This window comes from Notolepis coatsorum, assembly GCF_963971535.1.
Source record: "Notolepis coatsorum genome assembly, chromosome: 14".
Lineage (NCBI taxonomy): Eukaryota > Metazoa > Chordata > Actinopteri > Aulopiformes > Paralepididae > Notolepis > Notolepis coatsorum.
In genome coordinates this window covers 40,524,248-40,543,575 of record NC_140178.1, presented here as the reverse complement: position 1 = coordinate 40,543,575, position 19,328 = coordinate 40,524,248, and the positions used below count along the sequence as shown (strand labels likewise).

At 43.4% G+C, this 19,328-nt stretch overlaps 1 protein-coding gene across 4 annotated transcripts in view; it reads right to left on the bottom strand.

Annotated features, from left to right (window-relative positions):
* LOC311239987 (uncharacterized protein) overlaps window positions 1-17,580 on the bottom strand; it is a 49,933-nt gene extending 32,353 nt beyond the window's left edge. For all 4 annotated transcript variants that reach the window (XM_084328458.1, XM_084328459.1, XM_084328460.1 and 1 more), the window contains exons 1-6: window positions 17,528-17,580; window positions 9,575-9,644; window positions 6,351-6,482; window positions 3,299-3,394; window positions 2,815-2,855; window positions 1,293-1,366 (exon numbers count right to left, since the gene is read on the bottom strand). In XM_084328458.1, coding sequence (XP_084184584.1) covers window positions 1,293-1,366; window positions 2,815-2,855; window positions 3,299-3,394; window positions 6,351-6,482; window positions 9,575-9,643 — 412 coding nt within the window. In that variant the 5' untranslated portion in view covers window position 9,644; window positions 17,528-17,580. The remainder of the gene's footprint in view (window positions 1-1,292; window positions 1,367-2,814; window positions 2,856-3,298; window positions 3,395-6,350; window positions 6,483-9,574; window positions 9,645-17,527) is intronic.
* Between the last annotated feature and the right edge of the window lie 1,748 nt (window positions 17,581-19,328).

Genomic DNA, 19,328 nt, shown 5'->3' with positions numbered 1-19,328 from the left:
TGGGACTTTTATAAACTTTGGACCTGTATGACTATAAGACTTCAGGCTATGGAACAGTTATGTTTTCCAGCTCTCAGCTGGAACCCAAAACAGGCATCTGGCAACAAGTCAACACAAAAGTAATGAGCAAATATTTTATTTCAGTGTGTTCAAACCTCAGTTTCTCTATTACATTAGCACTCTAAATGATTATTGTGTAAGAAACTTCAGAATGTTACCTTTCAGAAGAGACCAGACTCATGCATGTACTACATGGATAAAGTATAATAAATGGCTAATTACTTTGGGTATGCAATCGTCAGGCGTTTTATGCAAAATGTGGGGTATGCTTAAAGGGTTAAGAATGAGTCATGGTTTTCATTCATGGGAACCCAGCTGCGAAGATTTTGGCCACTTATGGAGACCGTTTCACACGTTCAGGAATCCGGAGGAGGATTTTTGTAAATGTGTTAGTACGAACTTTCTACCAAGATATTTACAAAGGTTCGAGAATGAGGACCAATGTTATTAGAAACTGGATAACTGTTGAACTGATCAATTTGTTATTTTAATGTGCAAAATAAAGCCGAATAGCTTTCCTGTGCAGAATCACTTTATATTTTGAAAAAGGTTGTTTTGTACTCATTGAGACAACATTATGGAGATGTTCTCCTGCTGGTCTACAAGGCCATTAACCACTCCTGCCCGAACTACCTCCAGCACCTCCTCTCCCCTCAACCTACATCCAGGTCACTCAGGTCTGGCAGCCAAAACGTCCTCGCCATCCCACACACCAGGCTGTCAACCATGGGGCACTGTGCTTTTTCAGCCTGTGGAATCAGCTGCCAGGAGTCATCAGGGCCTCAGACTCCCTTGCTGCCTTGAAAACTAGCCTAGAGACTCCATTTTACTCTGCCTTCCACTAGGGCCTGCTTTTTTGCTGCTCCCTTGTCTTTGTTTTTACTTTTAACCTTTTATTTTCTCTTTTGCTGTGAAGCACCTTGAGATCTCGTTTGAGTTTAAAGTGTGCTATATAAATTAAATTTATTATTATTATTATTATTATTATTATTATTATTATTATTATTATTATTATTATTATTATTATTATTATTATTATTATTATTATTATTATTATTATGTTGTACTACTAACGTTATATTGAATAAATGGCTGTCGTCTCAAGCCGGTGAAAAGTGACCATGGAAATTCTGCAGATGTAAAAGTCTGCCTGATATCAAGATGCAAGAATTGGAAATGTGTGATTTGGTGGATTACATTGTTGGAATATTATCAGGGATAATAAAGTTTACCTTGACTTGGACTTGACTCGAGTGTGATCGTACTCTTTGATGCCGTTTCCATGGTTTCTTCCTCAGAGTCTGACCTACAAAGTCAAATATTATCACACGTTGACAAATAACGTTGACCTAAATATGCTATAATAAGTATATACAGTACCACACCAGTTTACAAACTAATATATATATATTTTTGTATCATTATCTTTTTACTCCTTTTTTCTGTTTTTTCTCCCATCCCAATGTTAGTCGTTATTAGGGGTGGGACGATACATCGATCCAGATCGATACATCGATGTAATTATCAACGATCGAATCGGATCGATGCGATGTAATAAGATCGATTCATATCGATACTCTTATTTTGAAAATCCTGTGGCGAGTCGCATAACTGATTGTGTTAAATGGGCATATGATATCATCTCATATCGATCGCAGGCACCTGAATCTAATCGTATCGTATTGTATCGTGAGAGACTTTGTGATATCGGCAAATATCGTATCGTTGTCCAAAGAATCGATATCGTATCGTATCATGATGAAACTGGTGATTCCTACCCCTAGTCGTTATGCCAATTCCCAATCCCCTTCCTGGTCGTTGCGCACTCTACCCACTACCGTCGGTCCGGGAGGGCGGAGACTATCGCATGCTTCCTCCGACACATGTGTACCCAGCCCACCGCTTCTTTTCACCTGGCAGCGCGGACTCTCACTGGGAGAGTGTAACGTGTGGAAGGTCACACTACCTCTCTTAGATCCTTCCCTTGCTGTGCAGGCGCCCCGACCGAACTGTAGGAGTCGCTGTTTACAACGACCAGGACCCACCCTCGCCGGGTTTCCCACCCTCCAACACTGCCAATTGTGTTAGTATGGACGGTCGGCCAACCTGGAAGCACCACAGCTGGATTCGATCCCACTGTCTCTGTGGTGGTAAGCAGACACTTAGTCCGCTGCACTACCCGGCCGCCCTACTAATATTATTCTTGCATTAAAATCAAGTTAGCGGACTATAAATTCACAAAAGGTAAACAGCAGTTGCTTTCAAACGTTCTCTGGGGACCTAATTTTCTCAAGATTCTCTCCAGACACAAATTGATTTTGTGGTCCAACTTGTGGGCTAAAGTAACTGTGCCCAGCTATGAACCTACTAGTCCAATGCAGTCAGAAGGCTATGCCAACTATTTTATTTTCGATTGGCCCAAGCCCAACTATACAACCTAACCTGGAATAAATTATCATCCTCATAAAATAATTATTATAAATTATTATCCTCAAGCTGACAATAATGTCAGCATTCTGAGCTATGTGCTAAATAGTTTTTGGCAAAAACTGATGTAACTATGGTAACAGCGTGTGGCCTTGTCTGTTTCCATTCAGCAAAAAAGGGAAAAGGCAAGCTTATGGGGAAAGGTGGACACATGAGGTTTAACGCCCACTTTGTGGAGGCAGAAAGTCTGACAAACTCACTGAATGTATGAACACTGTAATGAATTATCTCAGGATACAATAGTATATCTGATTCTGCTGGCCTTACCAGGAGAGGTCCAACCTAGCGGTCAGTGTGGCCAACTGACTCTGCAAGACAAAAGATTTGACACAGTGTATGTTTACAATCTACTTCAGATCAACACGTTTACATGATTCATTCATTTATACTTCATCAGATAACAGTCTTGTGAAAAGATTATGTATAATCGACATTCATAAGTGACAGTTTTGGAGGTGTTGCGTACCAGCTGGATTTGTAAGGTTGCCGATGCCCTGCAAAATGTGTTGTTTACTTTTGATTGGTTGACTGGATGAGCGAGCCCAGGGTTCTAGCACATCTGCTTCAGTCACAAGCAGGTACTTAACCTTGTTCTTCCCTGTTCATATTGAGTGGACAAACATTCCCTCTTCTCCTTTTAGCTCCTGTACTCTAAAAGTACATTTCAAAGCATCCACCAAATGGCAGGTATGAAGTCTGGTCCGATTCTGTGATGTGTGAGTGAATGTTTGTTTGTGTGTATGTGTCCAACCTGTTTCTGTAGAATGTCTTGTGTCCCACTGATGCCCAGGTACTGGATGTAGGCAGTGACTACATCTCCTCTCCTTTTCACCCTGTTAATATAGTTCTGATATGGGAGACAGAGAGACAGAGAGAGAGAACCATGAACCATGTTGATTAATATAGACCAACCATGTTCCATACACAACCATGTTGATTAATATACACCAACTTTGTTCCATACACAACCATGTTGATTAATATACACCAACCTTGTTCCATACACAACCATGTTGATTAATATAGACCAACCATATTCCATACACAACCATGTTGATTAACATAGACTAACCATGTTCCATACACAACCATGTGTTGATCATTATAGACCAACCATGTTCCATACACAACGATGTTGATTAATATAGACTAACCATGTTCCATACACAATGTTGATTAATATAGACTAACCATGTTCCATACACAACAATGTTGATAAATATTGACCAGATGATACATTTTTTGTTTCTTTCATAAGTGTGTCAATAGGTTGAGGACCACTGATCTCTCTCTCACACACACACTTCAACAAATCATAATCATCCATGGAGTCAAATACCGTCAGAACTAAGAAGAATGTTTTGGCCATACATGCATAACTCCTTATCTGCCACATACATACATTTGCTCATCCGCAATCCATCGCAAAGGCCCTCTCAGGGGCATGTTACACAGTGTTTTTGTGCTCGTTTTTATACGTTTTTGAATACGTTTCATGTCCCTTTTACACAGAAATGCGTTTTTTGGTGGATACGTTGTGGCCCTAGCTGAAACGCTAAATTGTGTTTGCGTTTTTGAGCAACGCCAAAAACTCGCCGACAACAGTCGTGTAGCCTTCACGGAGCCGTTGTTGCGAAAACGCCCATGCGCAGTAGATACCATCTGCGTGCCCTTCCGGTGACAACAGTGTGTGTGTGTGTGTGTGGGTGTGTGTGTGTGTTTGGGACATAGCTCTGTGTCCCAAATAGCTGCAGCTACCATGTGTTGTCAAACTTGTCAAGTTATTGTTATAAGGACCCCAGTCCAAGCTACAACAGTCTGCATTCCCTTAACAATTGTTTGTATTGAGCCGTATTGTATTGTACCCATTATGCAATATGTTAAATAAAGTTTACATCCATTCATTCTGCTAGCATTACCGATTGCATGAGCACTGCAGCTGGCTAACGTGAGCTAGCATTAGCTATCAGACCCTGTTAGCTCAAGCTCCTCTTTCAATCTTAACAAGCATTAAGCGAAATGGCCCAGTCATCTATTCACCTTTGTTTAATACACACAGCGTTGTCTCTAATGTTAACTACTGATAGCTCCCGATATCATCAGTTTGGTGCTGGCTAACTAGCGTGAGCTAACGTTAGCTTCTAGCCACAATGCTATACTGTTAGAATGGCATATTCCATTGACGTTAGCATGCAGCTAACAATGTAGCTACCGATCTTTTTTTAGACTAAACTATCCGCTCTTGGTGGTCACTTGTGTTGATGTTAGTTTTGTTTCATCAACAAATGACAGGCAGAACACACAGTGAATGTATCCGTTTTGTTTATTGCACTTTTATTAGACTTTGCTGAAAAAGAAGTGCTGCACTGGGTAAATAGGCAAAAGATGGTGGCGCCCATAGGCGCCCGCCTTGTTGACATTTGCTTTGCAGGCACATTCAAGTTCTGATTGGTTGAAATTGTCTTCATGTTTGCCACCTACTGCCACCTACTGCTTTGGCAGTGTACTACATCAGTGTGCTCAGGTGACAAAAAACGAAAGTGTGACTCGAGGCTGCCACGTTGCGGCGAAACTCATCTGACAATGAAACGAAAATGAAACGAAAGGTGTAACCACCGCCTCAGACAGACCACTCAGACACTTCTCCCAGACACACCTCCCAGACACACCTCTCAGACAGACCACTCAGTCATACCTCTCAGACACACCTCTCCGACAGACCACTCAGTCACACCTCTCAGACAGACCACTCAGTCACACCTCTGAGACACATCTCTCAGGCTGCGGTTACATGAAAGGAAAAACAACAACGTTTCATTTCACTTTTCAGAACGTTGTGTATTGGCAGGCAAGTTAGACACAGTTTGTTTCCTGTATGCGCGGGAGGTATTTGTGTGTGCGCCTCGGTCGGGAGTGTGTGAAAAGCACAGCAGAGCCCCGCTCCACTTCAGACAGATAGAGAGCACAGCGCGTGTGTGAGCATGTGTGTGCGCCTCGGTCGGGTGTGTGTGAAAAGCACAGCAGAGCCCCGCTCCGCTTCAGACAGATAGAGAGAGCACAGCGCGTGTGTGAGCGCCTCAGTCGGGAGTGTGTGAAAAGCACAGCAGAGCCCCGCTCCACTTCAGACAAATGGAGAGAGCACAGCCGAGTGTGAGCATGTGTGTGCGCCTCGGTCGGGAGTGTGTGTAAAGCACAGCAGAGCCCTGCTCCGCTTCAGACAGATAGAGAGAGCACAGCGAGTGTGAGCATGTGTGTGCGCCTCGGTCGGGAGTGTGTGTAAAGCACAGCAGAGCCCTGCTCCGCTTCAGACAGATAGAGAGAGCACAGCGAGTGTGAGCATGTGTGTGCGCCTCGGTCGGGAGTGTGTGTAAAGCACAGCAGAGCCCTGCTCCACTTCAGACAGATAGAGAGAGCACAGCACGTGTGTGAGCGCCTCGGTCGCGAGTGTGTGTAAAGTTCATATCTCTCCGGAGCGCCGCAAAGCGCGCCTTGCAGACGTCCGAACGAACACTCGATCACCATGCGTCAGTGTCTACTGTGCATGGGGCGTAAACGGCTCCGTATCTGGCTTGCGCAGTTTACATGGCACTGTTGCAAGCAAGGGAGTTTTGAAAATGAAAACCCCCTTTGAGCGTTGCCGCTAGGAAAACGAAAATGCCTGCCAAAACGGCGTTGCCTTTTAACTTTAACATGCAAACGAAATAATTTGAAAATGAAACGTTGTAAGTGTAACCAGGGCCTCAGACAGATCACTCAGACACTCCTCCCAGACACACCTCTCAAGACAACCCTCTCAGACACACCATTAATTTGTGGATGGTGACGTCATATTTGGGTTCACGCTCCAGCTGCTGGACCTTTTCCAGCAGGCGCTCCATCTTTGCCTCCGTCTGTTTCACAGCACTCAGAACCTCCGCATGGACCATACTCTGTATCTGTAGGATCAAACACACACACAGTATAACTAGATATATCTGTCCATAAACACCTCTCACCCCCCCCCCCCCTCTCTCTCTCTAACCGACATGCAGACATGCAAACATGCACCAGCTGCCCAAATTAGGAGAGCTGTCCACCTTCTGTCGTGCTGAAGTCTGTGCACTACTGATCAGCCTTTTGTTTCACTCACCTGCCAGTGCAGAAGCGGAAATGGTCTGGCTTGTCACAGCTGGTTCTCTCATTAACTGTCACAAATCTCATGGCAACTCTGTAGCTACCAGTAGTTTGTTGTTAGCAACATCTTTAATTTTCTTTTTTGTTTTTAAACTTGTGAAGCACTCTGTGCATTCGTGCTGGGAATGGTGTTATACAAATATAGCCTTACATACTTACTAACATGCTAACTGCTACTACTCCTCAACATCTGAGAGGTGGCATAAAATAATTGGGAGTCTGCTGTTTAACTTATGTCCAAATATTTATGTTGTGTATTGATGTCCAAATATTTATGGACCTGTCCGCGGAGCGGCAGAGCTTGCGGCATTATGTAGCCGTAATCCTAGGGCTGGGCGATATGGCCTAAATATGATATCACGATATTTTCTGACCTTTCGGCGATACACGATACGCATCACGATGTTTTTCTTTTTTTCCCCAAACAATTCATTATGAGGCTTACCAAGACAGTATTTGAGTTTGCAAGCTAACATTAAAGACAAAATAAAATTACCCATGCATTTAGCATTTTTATATTATATATTAGATTTAGATTATTGGATTATTAGATTATATATTGCATATATTTAGCAATGAGATATTATATGATTTAGATATGAAATATGATGAATTGAAAATGGGGGACCCTGATGTAAACAAGACGAAAGTCTTTCTCTGGTCTGCATCCCCTTAATTGTATGTATTGAGCTGTACTGTACCCATTCTGCAATATGTTAATAAAGTTTTAAATCAATCAATCAATAGGATTTTAGCATTTTTATGAAACTACTGTATATTTGTATGTCTCTAAATGTTTTGATGAATTGAAAATGGAGGACCCTTGTGTAAAAAAGCCGAAAGTCTTTTTCTGGTCTTCATCCTCCAGTCAGTCCACTGTTGTTGTATTGAGCTGTACTGTATTGTACCCATTCTGCAATCGTTAATAACGTTCATTCATTCAATCATTCAGCCGGCAACAGAATAATTTTGATTGACAGTCGAGTCTGCCAATTACGTCACACCGCTTGTACCCACCCTGCTGTTCTTAGCACCAATCGGCAAGCAGCGCTATTCTTTTTTTACATTCCTGAATGCCCTCCATTGATTTTAACGAGAGCTCAGCTCAACGACAACAACAACAGCTCACCGCAGCCGACGAGTGATTACTAGCGCACCGCAGCATGACAACGAGGCATAATGATTTTACTGCAACAAATGTTATAATAAAAGCCTTTCCATACATCTGTCTGATTGAAAACTTTATTAACAGACCGCAGAATGGGCACGCACAACTCGGCACGGACTGAGATATGAACAGTAACGCTTGCTATCTATGTCGTCATCGGACGTTGCTATGTTTGGGTAAATACGCTGATGTGTAACTATATAACGTGTAACTATATAATGTTGATGCCACAAAACGAATGCCTTTGTTAATCATAAGTACTAACTTTGATGCAGTAGTGTGTGTGTGGGAGCGGCGTTGTTCAAAAGTTTGAACGGGGTGGACCAGATTGACGCGACACAATCAAAAAAAAAACATCACGATATCCACGATACGTTAAAAAAGTGTATCGTTAATGAACTGTACCCGATATTTATATAATATCGTCATATTGCCCAGCCCTACGTAATCCCCGCTCTTTTTCCATCGACGCTTAGCTAAACTGGTACGCCGCCGTGCTGTGGATCCTGCGGTGCGTTGGTGACAAGTTCGATTCCCTTAATTTTTTTTTTTTTAAACATGCATTCTATCGCCGGTAGGCATGTTAAGTTTAGGCATTGTTTCGGAGTTGGTTAAGGTTAGGGTTAAGGTTAGGCATTGTTTCGGAGTTGGTTATGGTTAGAAGGGTTAAGTTTAGGCGCTGTTTCGGAGTTAGTTAAGGTTAGAGTTTGTCTTAGAGCATGGCAATATTCTTTTGGAGTTGGTTAAGGTTACGGTTAAGGTTAGGCATTCTTTCAGAGTTGGTTAAGGTTAGGGTTAAGCATTATTTCGGAGTTGGTTAAGGTTAGGGTTTGTCGCAGAGAATGCCTGTCTGTCTTTCTTGACGTGGAGGTAGGGGTGGACGGTATAAACGGTATACGGTATAAACGGTATGAATTTGCTCTACGGTATGGATTTTGACTATACCGTGTAACCGGTAGAGCAACTCTAAAATAGCAATGACGTCATGTAACCACAGCGCGACTATTTCAATCGCATTTGCCCCTAAAAATAGATAGAATTAGTCATAGATAATAGATATGTGCAAACTGGAAGAAGTTATTTAGGAGGCTTCGCGCAGTGGGCGTGTCGACTCAACACGCAATTGTCATTTCATAATAAACACATATCACCGCGGCACACAGCAAGTTTCAATTTCAGTTCCTGGCATTTTTAACCAGTGGAGAAAGGTAAGAGATATCCCTATCGTTTTTCTTATATGAATTATTCAACGTTAATAAAACATACCTGGTGATCAACTACAGTTTGCTGTAAACATTATGATATGTGTGTAGTGTTATGATAACGACGGCTGCAGCGGGAGGACGGCTGCAGCAGTGGATTTGCGAATAGCATGCAGCTGCAGAGCCGCAGAGCCAGGAGCGCTTTCAGGTCTGGTCACAGGCCCGCTCAACAGCGCCCCCCCCCCCCCCCCACCCAACGGCTGAATTGCCAATGGCTGAATTGGAGTATTGCACAGTGCAAATCTAACAATAAAATGTACTGCATTAAAACATTTTTATAAAAAACATTCATCTTCCCCACTCAAACTTATTGTACCCTCAATGTCATTATCTATTATTGATTGTTGTAACCCTCTTCCCTCCTGTCCCAGTGTCCATTTATGGTACTTTGTATTGACGCTTTTTGTAATTGAACACTACTCACCTCAGATCTGCAGACCCTTATAACTTGTCCACTTTCTCTCTCGGGAGACGGAGACCGCCTTCTCTTCATCCTAACACACAAAACACTCGTGATTTTTCAATCTGCTTAGATCTCTCTTACACAACATATGTCTCAGTCAAATTTCTGAGGCAAATAAAAACAGAGGCAACATGAACGTGGCATTAAAATACTGTTGAAAAGGCAAGGTTAAACTTTTACCAAACTTGTGTAACCTATTGAGAACGACCTGCTGTTTTTGGCCTGCGTAATTCACACATTTATGAGGCCATCAAATGTATCTGTGAGCCCTTACACCCAAATTAGGTTTTAATTCTGGTTCAGACCTTTTAGCAATGCTAGAACAAACCTCATTTGGGTATACGAGCTCACACAAACATGTTATGGCTGTAGTGTATTGAGCTATGCTGTTACATGTTTACACATGTTTTTCACCCGTGCACAAGTTCCGTCAGAAACGATAGATGCATATCTCACAGATCTGAAAAATAAAGCAAGAGACTGTGAATTTGGCAACCTAGACAACTCATTGATACGTGACAGAATTGTCTGTGGGATACGTGACGATCAAGTAAGAGCCAGATTACTCAGAGAGGCTGATCTCACGTTAGAAAAAGCTCTTGATCTGTGCCGTGCCAGTGAAATAACATTCACCCAGATGAAGGCGTTGCCGCGTTACACGAGGAAGTTGAAGTGCACAAAGTTAGCACAGCAAGGGCATACAGAAAAGGAGGAAACTTTACAAAAGAAAGCCCAATGAGTAGTGAAAGGAAGGTGGACTGTGACCGATGTGGATACAAGCATGACCAAGGGAAGTGCCCAGCCTATGGACAGACATGCAGGAAATGTGATAAGAAAAATCACTTTGCGGGGCGGCTACGTGGCGTAGTGGGCAAGGCGCTCGCCACGAATGCGGAGACGCTGGGCTCGCTGTTCGAGCCCAGCACTCCACATTGCTTTCAGTTTAGCTGGTCGTTCATACTAATACACATTGGCCGTATTAGGGGGTGGGAAACTGATGGGTGGGGATCGGGCGTTGTGGACAGCGACTCCTACAGGTCGGTTGGTGCGCCTGCGCAGTAGAATCAGGAAGTGTCGGTGGCAGCGTGAGCCTCCCACGCGTTACTCCTCGCCACTGAGAGATCGAGCTGCGCAGGTGAAAAGATGCGACTGCTGTTACCTCAAGTACCGGAGGGGACTTGTGCTATGTATGACTTAGTCCACATTGCAGCCGGCTTGTGGGAGGCAAGAAACAGCGTTCGTGACAGGGGAGGGTTGAATTGGATGATACGAAATTGGGATGGGAGAAAATATAGAAAATGGGAGAAAAAGTGGATAAAAAAAATAAAAATCACTTTGCAAAAACGTATCGTGCAAACAGTCAACTCAAAAATAAGAAAATGCATGTTGTGGAACAGAATCAGGAGGACAGTGACAGTGAGACAGAGGAAATGTCCGTTGGAACAGTAGAGATGAGAAGCATTAATGCGATTGAAAAGGAAAAAAGGGACCAAGACAGATGGTCTGAAGAGCTGCTAATAAACAAGAAAGGGATCACATTTCGAATTGACACAGGAGCTGACTGTAACGTCATGTCAGCCAAAACGTTTCACACGTTACATGTTCACGACAAGATGCATGCATCCAAGTGCAAGTTGGTGACCTATTCAGGCCACAAGATGAAGCCCTTGGGCAAAACATCAGTCACATGTCTGTACAAGGGTAAAACACACAGGATTGACTTTGAAATTATAGAGAAAGATGCTCCAGCGATTCTAGGAAGAGAAACCAGCACAAAGCTGAAAATGGTCAAAAGGCTATATAGCATGGAGAAAGAAGACAAAATGCAGAAAGACTGAGCATCTCTTCTCTGGACTTGGCTGCTTACCAGGTGATCACAGCATCAAGATAGACCCTGAAATAAGGCCAGTGATACACGCACCTAGGAGGATACCAGTTGCTCTGAGGGACAGAGTTATTGAACAGCTTCACAAAATGGAGCAGTCAGATGTAATTACAAGGCAATCTGAGCCAACACAGTGGGTGAACAGCATGGTGACAGTAGTCACGCCCAAGAAGATAAGGATTTGTATGGATCCTAAAGATCTGAACACAGCAATACGAAGAGAACACTATCCATCCACTCCTCACAGTGGAGGAAGTGGTGTCACGCATGCCAAATGCAAAATATTTTTCTGTGTTAGATGCAAACCAAGGATTTTATCAAATAAAACTGGATGAAGAGAGCTCCAAGCTGTGCACGTTTAACACACCCATTTGGGAGGTACCGTTTCAAGAGGCTTCCCTTTGGCATCTCGTCAGCGAGCGAGGTGTTCCAGAGAGCTGTGACCCAGATGATTGAGGGGTTAGATGGTGTGGTCAACATCATTGATGATCTTCTGGTGTGGGGGGACACTTTAGAGCAACATGATCAGAGACTGGTGAAGATGCTGCAGAGAACAGATGAGAACAGCCTGAGATTCAATAGAAGCAAGTGCAAGTTCAGGATGACAGGTCAAGTACATTGGCCATACACTCAGCGCAGATGGGCTAAAGCCTGATGATGAGAAGATAAGAGCCATTGTACAAATACCTCCACCTGCTGACAAGCCAGCATTAATGAGGTTCATGGGAATGATTCAATATATAGCTAAATTCATTCCTAATCTGTCTGAAATCTCTGCACCTCTAAGGACGCTGTTGCAGGGAGAAACAGAATGGCACTGGGAGGAGCCTCAACGTCAGAGGCTCAGAGCTTTGAAAAGCTGAAGCAGCTGATCACAGGAGCTCTCACTCTGAAATACTATGATGTCAACAAGGCTGTGACGCTGTCTGTGGATGCCAGCTCGGAGGGCACCGGGGCTGTGATACTGCAGGATGAACGACCTGTGGCATACGGCTCAAGGGCGCTCACAGATCGTCAATGCAGGTACGCGCAGATCGAGAAAGAGCTGCTAGCCATAGTGTATGGATGTGAGAAGTTCCATCAATATCTATATGGCAGAGAGGTCAAGGTCGAAAGCGATCACAAGCCTCTAGAAAGCATTTTCAAGAAGCCACTGCATCAGGCTCCCCAGAGACTGCAAAAAATGCTGCTGCGGCTTCAAAAGTACAACATTGCAGTATCATACAAGCCAGGAAAGGAGCTTCACATTGCAGATGCATTGAGCCGTGCTTATCTACGTGAGCAGAAAGAGGATCTTCTGGAAGAGGAACTGCATGTGAACTGGATCACACCACAGTTGCCCATATCAGAGGAAAAGCAGGAGATGTTCAGGAATGCAACTGCACAAGACCCAGTACTGCAGGAACTAAAGAATATGACAATGCACGGATGGCCTAAGGACAAGTCTGCTGTGTCAGATAAGGTGCAGCCATTTTGGACATTCAGAGAGGAGATCAGTTTTGGTCTACTGTTCAAATCAGAGAAACTCATTGTACCACAGTTCTGAGACCACAGATGCTTGACAAGATACACAAGTCACACTTGGGAGTGGTCAAATGTAAAGAAAGGACCAGAGATGTTCTTTATTGGCCAGGCATGTCTGCACAAATTGAACTAGTTGTAGCACAGTGTGCTGTCTGCAATGAGCACAGGAGCAGCAATCAAAAAGAGCCACTGATCTCACATCCAGGGTTTCCGTTAGAATTTTTTTTTGCAGGTCTGAGTGTCCGGTAGATTTCAATCTACCGGACAAATGGGATAAATTCCGGTCAGAGTTTATTGAGCTTAAAAACAATTGATATGCCTATATAAAGAATGACATCATCAAGGCATTTATAATATTTTAACTTAAAACTAGGCTACTTTTGCGTATATACAGTCATTAATATATTCCAAATAAAATAAGTCCCTCGAGACTTCGTGCTGCTGCCGACTTGAGGTGTCGGTGGGCAGTCTGCCCGACCTTAATAAACAGCAGTCTGTTATAATCACATTTTTATGAGCTAACGAATTCCGTTATATTGGACATTTGTATTAATTATATCAAGCGAAGAACTGAGAAATTTGGCAGAGAGAGACGGCAACATTATCATGGGTTTGCGTGATGTATATCTCCACCTCCCAACGAGGTGGTGCTGGTCATAATGTCCTGTGAAAATAATTCCCTCTAAACACAATTTGATTATTTGAATTGTATTAAAATAGGCTAAAATTAAATAGCCTATGCGATGAACAAAACAATCATTTGTTTCATCGTTGCTTCACCAAGCAGCCGGTCTAATAATGACATCCTGTTGTCAGCGCGAGCTGGCTGCTGATATATTTACGTGAAGCATGAAGCAGCAGTGTTTTTAGGTCCGGTCTGGAAACCGCTCAGCAGCGCCCCCACCCAACAGCTGAATTGCCAATGGCTGAATTGGAGTACTGCACCCTGCCGGCCGGCAGATGGATGCTTCTCGCAAATATATCAGCAGCCAGCTCACGCTGACAACAGGATGTCATTATTAGACCGGCTGTTTGGTGAAGCAACGATGAAACAAATGTAATGATTGTTTGTTTCGTTCATCGCATAGGCTATTTAATTTTAGCCTATTTTAATACAATTCAAATAATCAAATTGTGTTTAGAGGGAATTATTTTCACCGGACATTATGACCGGAGAGATTAAATATGTCGGACTTCAACAGATTTTGCCGGTCAAAAACCGGTAATTACCGGCTAACGGAAACGCTGCTCACATCCACTGCCAAATAATAGACCATGGGAGAAGGTTGGCACCGACATGTTTCACAGCAAGGGCTCAGAATATTTGCTATCTAAGCTTTTTTTGGCAATCGAAGCTTCGGGGCCGAGCTTCGATTTTAATTCGAAGCTTCGGGAAAAAAAAAAAAAAAAAAAATTTATTTTTTTTTATCTTATGTTGTGGGACTTGTACAGCACTTTCGTAAACGTTGTTGTTTTTAAATGTGCTCTATAAATAAAGTGGGTTGGATTAATTAATTAAGTAGCCCCTTTCGTGACTGACGCATCCAACAAGGTTTCACTCGGCTGTGTGATTTAATTCAAGGTGGATCGCTGTTGTCGTTTGAACAACTTCAGATTTCATGGGAACTACCAATCCCCCAAATCAAGAATGTTTAAGATGAATGAAGTAAGATTTTGATTATTTGAAATATGGCCTGTGTAGACTAAACTATGCACAGAATTATGTCAGTCTACAAGGTCCGGATTCTACATGGTCCGGCAATGTAGACCTTGTAGACTCCACTACAGACCAATTATCAGTGAATGTTCATGCATTTTTAAGAAGGGCAACTTCCACAAAAAAACAAAGAACTCACCAAAACATCTCAGTAGCACCTTATCTAAATGTTATATTTCATATATGGAGATTCATATTTATTTATGTATTGCATGCATTTCTACATTTTATTTCCTATTTTGTTTATTCATCCCAGTATCTTTCTTTCTTATGTGTGGAATTCTACAAGGTGCGCGCACACACACACACACACACACACACACACACCTACACACACCTACACACACACACACACACACTTACATTTAGTCATTTAGCTGACGCTTTTATCCAAAGCGACTTACAAGTTCTGTACGACAAGACAGCAAGAAGGGTACAACTCTATCAGCTGAGTAACAATGTTCATAAAAGTGTTGCGTGTTACAGTGTAGGTTAGTTTATTAGGACACGTGCATGACAGTAAGGTTAGTCACGGTTAGATTTTTTTTTTTTTTTTTTATCATTTCAGATAATGGTTGAAGAAGTGAGTCTTTAGTCGACGGCGAAAGATTGGACGGGATTCGGCTGTCCTAACTGGGATGGGTAGTTCACACACACACACACAAATCGAAGTAAAAAAAAAAAATTGAAAAAAAAAAAATTTACATTTTTTTTTTTTTTTAACTTCGATTTTTTTTTAATGTTCGAAGCTTGTGCCATCGAATCGAACGTTCGAAGCATTTAAGACAGCCCTACTGCTATGTGTCAACTACTTCTCAAAGTACACAGAGATAATGAGGCTGACCGACACCACCAGTAAGGGTGTTATAACTGCCATGAAGTCCATATTTGCCAGGCACAGGATTCCAGATATTCTGGTCAGTGAGTGACAATGCCCCTCAGTACGCCAGTGAAGAATTCAAGAGCTTTGCAGAGAGCTGGGAGTTCAGTCATGTCACCTCAAGTCCACACTATGCTCAGTCAAATGGACAGGCAGAAAAAGCTGTGCAAACTGTTAAAAGGATGCTCAAAAAGTCTGGTGACCCTTACATAGCGCTTTTGGAATACAGAAATACACCACTAGATGGTGTGGGCCTCTCACCTGCCCATGCTGATGGGGCGTCGGTTGAAGACAAAACTGCCAGCGTCCACCTCACTGCTCACCCCTGAAGGTGTACTCAATGTTCACGACAAGTTGAAAGAAAAGCAAGCTAAACAAAAGCGCTACTATGATCGCCACGCTAAACACCTACATGTGCTGCGTGCTGGAGAGAATGTGAGTATGCAGTCTGGAGATACTTGGAAGCCAGCTGTAGTTCTGAGGGAGCACGAACAACAACGTTCCTATGTGGTACGTACACTGAAGGAAGGATGTTCAGAAGAAACAGGAGACATCTCAGGGAGACTGCTGAGAGAGAGTTTCCATCTGCTGCTAAGGAGCAAGATGTGAATGGGGATATGAACTGTGACAACCCAAGATTTATTGATCAGGACAGTTCACACGCACAGACCCCAGCGCACACTCCACAGGGAAACAGTGACACTACTGACTCTTATCGCACAACCTTTTCGCACTAGATCAGGCAGACTGGTCAAAACTCCAACAAGGTTTAGAGTAGGTTAAACAAAAAGTGGACTCTGCTGATTTATGTTGCACTGTAACTACAGTTTGTTTTGTTTAAATGCACGAGGCGCCTTTGGTTGTTTATGTGCCATATAGGCCCACAATGCTTAGTTTTATTATTTTCTTTCCAAGAACTATTTCTCACTATGTTCTGTGATCATTCAGTTGTTGACACCTTGTTAAGACAAAAAAGATAATAAAGGTTAATTGTGAAGAACGTGGAACTTAAGAAGGGATATGTAGTATATTGAGCTATGCTGTTACCCGTACTGGGACTCGGAGTAACCCGGATGTTGGACGTGAGACGGTATTCTGTATGCATATGGAGCTGGAGAGGAGACAGTAAATGATGGAGTCGTTGTTACACTAAATCTGGTCGTCCTGTCAAGTTATTTCATAACACAAGACATACATCACAATGGCCGCATACAGTCAGAACCCCATTCATTGTCTATGGAGCAGGCACACATTGACATTGTACAACCCAGTTACATCACAGATTCGATCGTGTCCAAGTGGTACGGGACCCTGATGGGACCCTGATGGAAACAAGACAAACGCCTTTCTCAGGTCTGCATCCCCTTAACAATTGTATGTATTGAGCCGTACTGTATTGTACCCATTCTGCAATCTGTTAAATAAAGTTTTCATTCATTCATTCATACGTGTTCACAAATACTGAATGAACTGTCCTGGGGCAACATAATTATGTGAACTCTTAAAACGAGTGGCATTCCTTAGTTATAGTTTCTTGTTGGCAAGCACATTTGTTGTGGTCGAAGCTAAACGTTACCCTGCTTAAAACGGGTGGCATTCCCCTTTAATGCACATTGTTATGGTCCGAGCTAATGTTACCCTGCTAACGCTATGCTCACGTTATTTTAATGCATGCATTGAGTTGCGCGATCCAGGCCATTTAAACGTTAACCTAACGTTAGCTGTGGTGATAAAAAGCTCCACGGTTTCTACATGGTTACTGGAACTAGTCTCAGCGTTATTAGCAACTTTAAACAAACCAAGCAAGCTAACGTTTCCGTGCTGTTGGGTAACTTTCCATTACCGCCCACCTGTTTTAACAGATACAAAGTAAAAGCAAAAAAAATGAAATGTAGCTTTAGCACAAACCTGGCTGTGCTGTGCCTCAATGATTGCTATCGGTTATTTCTTTCTTGTCCTTGCGCAGCAGCACCATTAAGCTAAATGTTATTGTACGGAAGGCGAAAGAGGACAAATTACCTTAACACGTGAGAGACTACTGCACTTCCGCGTTACATTGAGCGCATGGAGGAGAGAGCGGAGGCGTCTATACTTTAAGCAAGTGGCTTGTCCTTCCGCGTTCCCGTTTTGCGCTCTGATTGGCCACGAACGTTTCTGGTCATGTGACGTGTGCGCCAATCGTGGGACGGCAAGTTCTGCACCTATTTCCGGGTCTAACAGCCTGCAAACTACCCAACGCCTAGTTTATCACTGGTTAAGGCTTAGCTTAGGCGACTCTTTCGCAGTTGGTTAAGGTTAGAGTTTGGAATCAGGGCAGGCGTTCTATCGCCATGCTCTAAGACAAACTCTAACCTTAACCAACTTCGAAAGAGCGCCTAAGCTTAACCGTCCAAAAACTTGCCGTCCCACAATTGGCGCACATGTCACATGACCAGAAACGTGCGTGGCCAATCAGAGCGCAAAACGGGAACACGGAAGGACAAGCCAGTTGCTTAAAGTATAGAAGCAGAGCGGCGGAGTGATTTTTTTTCGTAGCCGCAGTTTGAGAAGACGCTCTCTGATTGGCTAGCCCGCGTACAGCGAAGACCCTCTCTGATTGGTTTAGCTCCGAAGGGCTCTTCCGCCTTGTACATAATATATTATCTGCTTCGAACTGGTTATGCTTTGGCCCTCTTTCGAAGTGGGTTATGCTTAGAGTTTGGAATCAGTGATGCCGCGTTCTTCATGGGATGGGGTTCCACGCAGTGCAGCCAAAGTTTTGTGAGCAGAAGCGCGTGCCGTGCACGCACACGCACAGATGTGCACGGCACGCACGTGCACACAGGAATGCGCTGCACTCGCCAACTCGCTATAAGTACCCACCTGGGCTACTTTGCATATCAATAGCGCCGGTCGTCAGGTGTGTTAAATACGTTCTCAGATACATTCACACAGAACTTGTGAATGAAATGTGTTACATTCCATTCATAGAGGCAATTAGGCATTGTCTTTAGTCTGTGCTTAAGCGAGGGAACATTTATGCGCATGCGCAGGAGCACACCCTGGAGCGCGCGTGCATGTGGCGTCATTAGCGTGCGTGCAACCAGTGTTGATATGACGAACGCAACACTGTTTGGAATTAGGGCTGGTGGTCCATCGCCCTGCTCTAAAGATAAACTCTAAGCATAACCCACTTCGAAAGAGGGCCAAAGCATAACCAATTCGAAGCAGAGAATATATTATGTACAAGGCGGAAGAGCCCTTCGGAGCTAAACCAATCAGAGAGGGTCTTCGCCCTACGCGGGCAAGCCAATCAGAGAGCGTCTTCGCAAACTGTGGCTACGAAAAAAAATCACGCAGAGCGGAGGGGTGAAAATGAATGAATGTGGATGAGAGCCTTGACATTAAGTGGTTGTAGCTACGGCTGTGGGGTGCTGGAGACATGATCCAATAGACTTTTATACGCATGAGTCTCCTGAACACGGAGAGACCAATCCCAAGTCAATCTGCACTTTCTCTGCCGAGCTATAGTCACTTTCTCGCACCTACTCCAGAACTACGCATGCGCAGATTGATGAACCTAGATCTCTGGACAATCCAATGTGTAATAATAATGTATTATTGTGTAATCATGTATTATAGACGTGGAATCCCCAGGGGAAGCGGAAGAGAGGAAGGCCCAAAAACAGCTGGAGGCGGGACGCGTGTAGTCTTTTACCAACAAACTTGC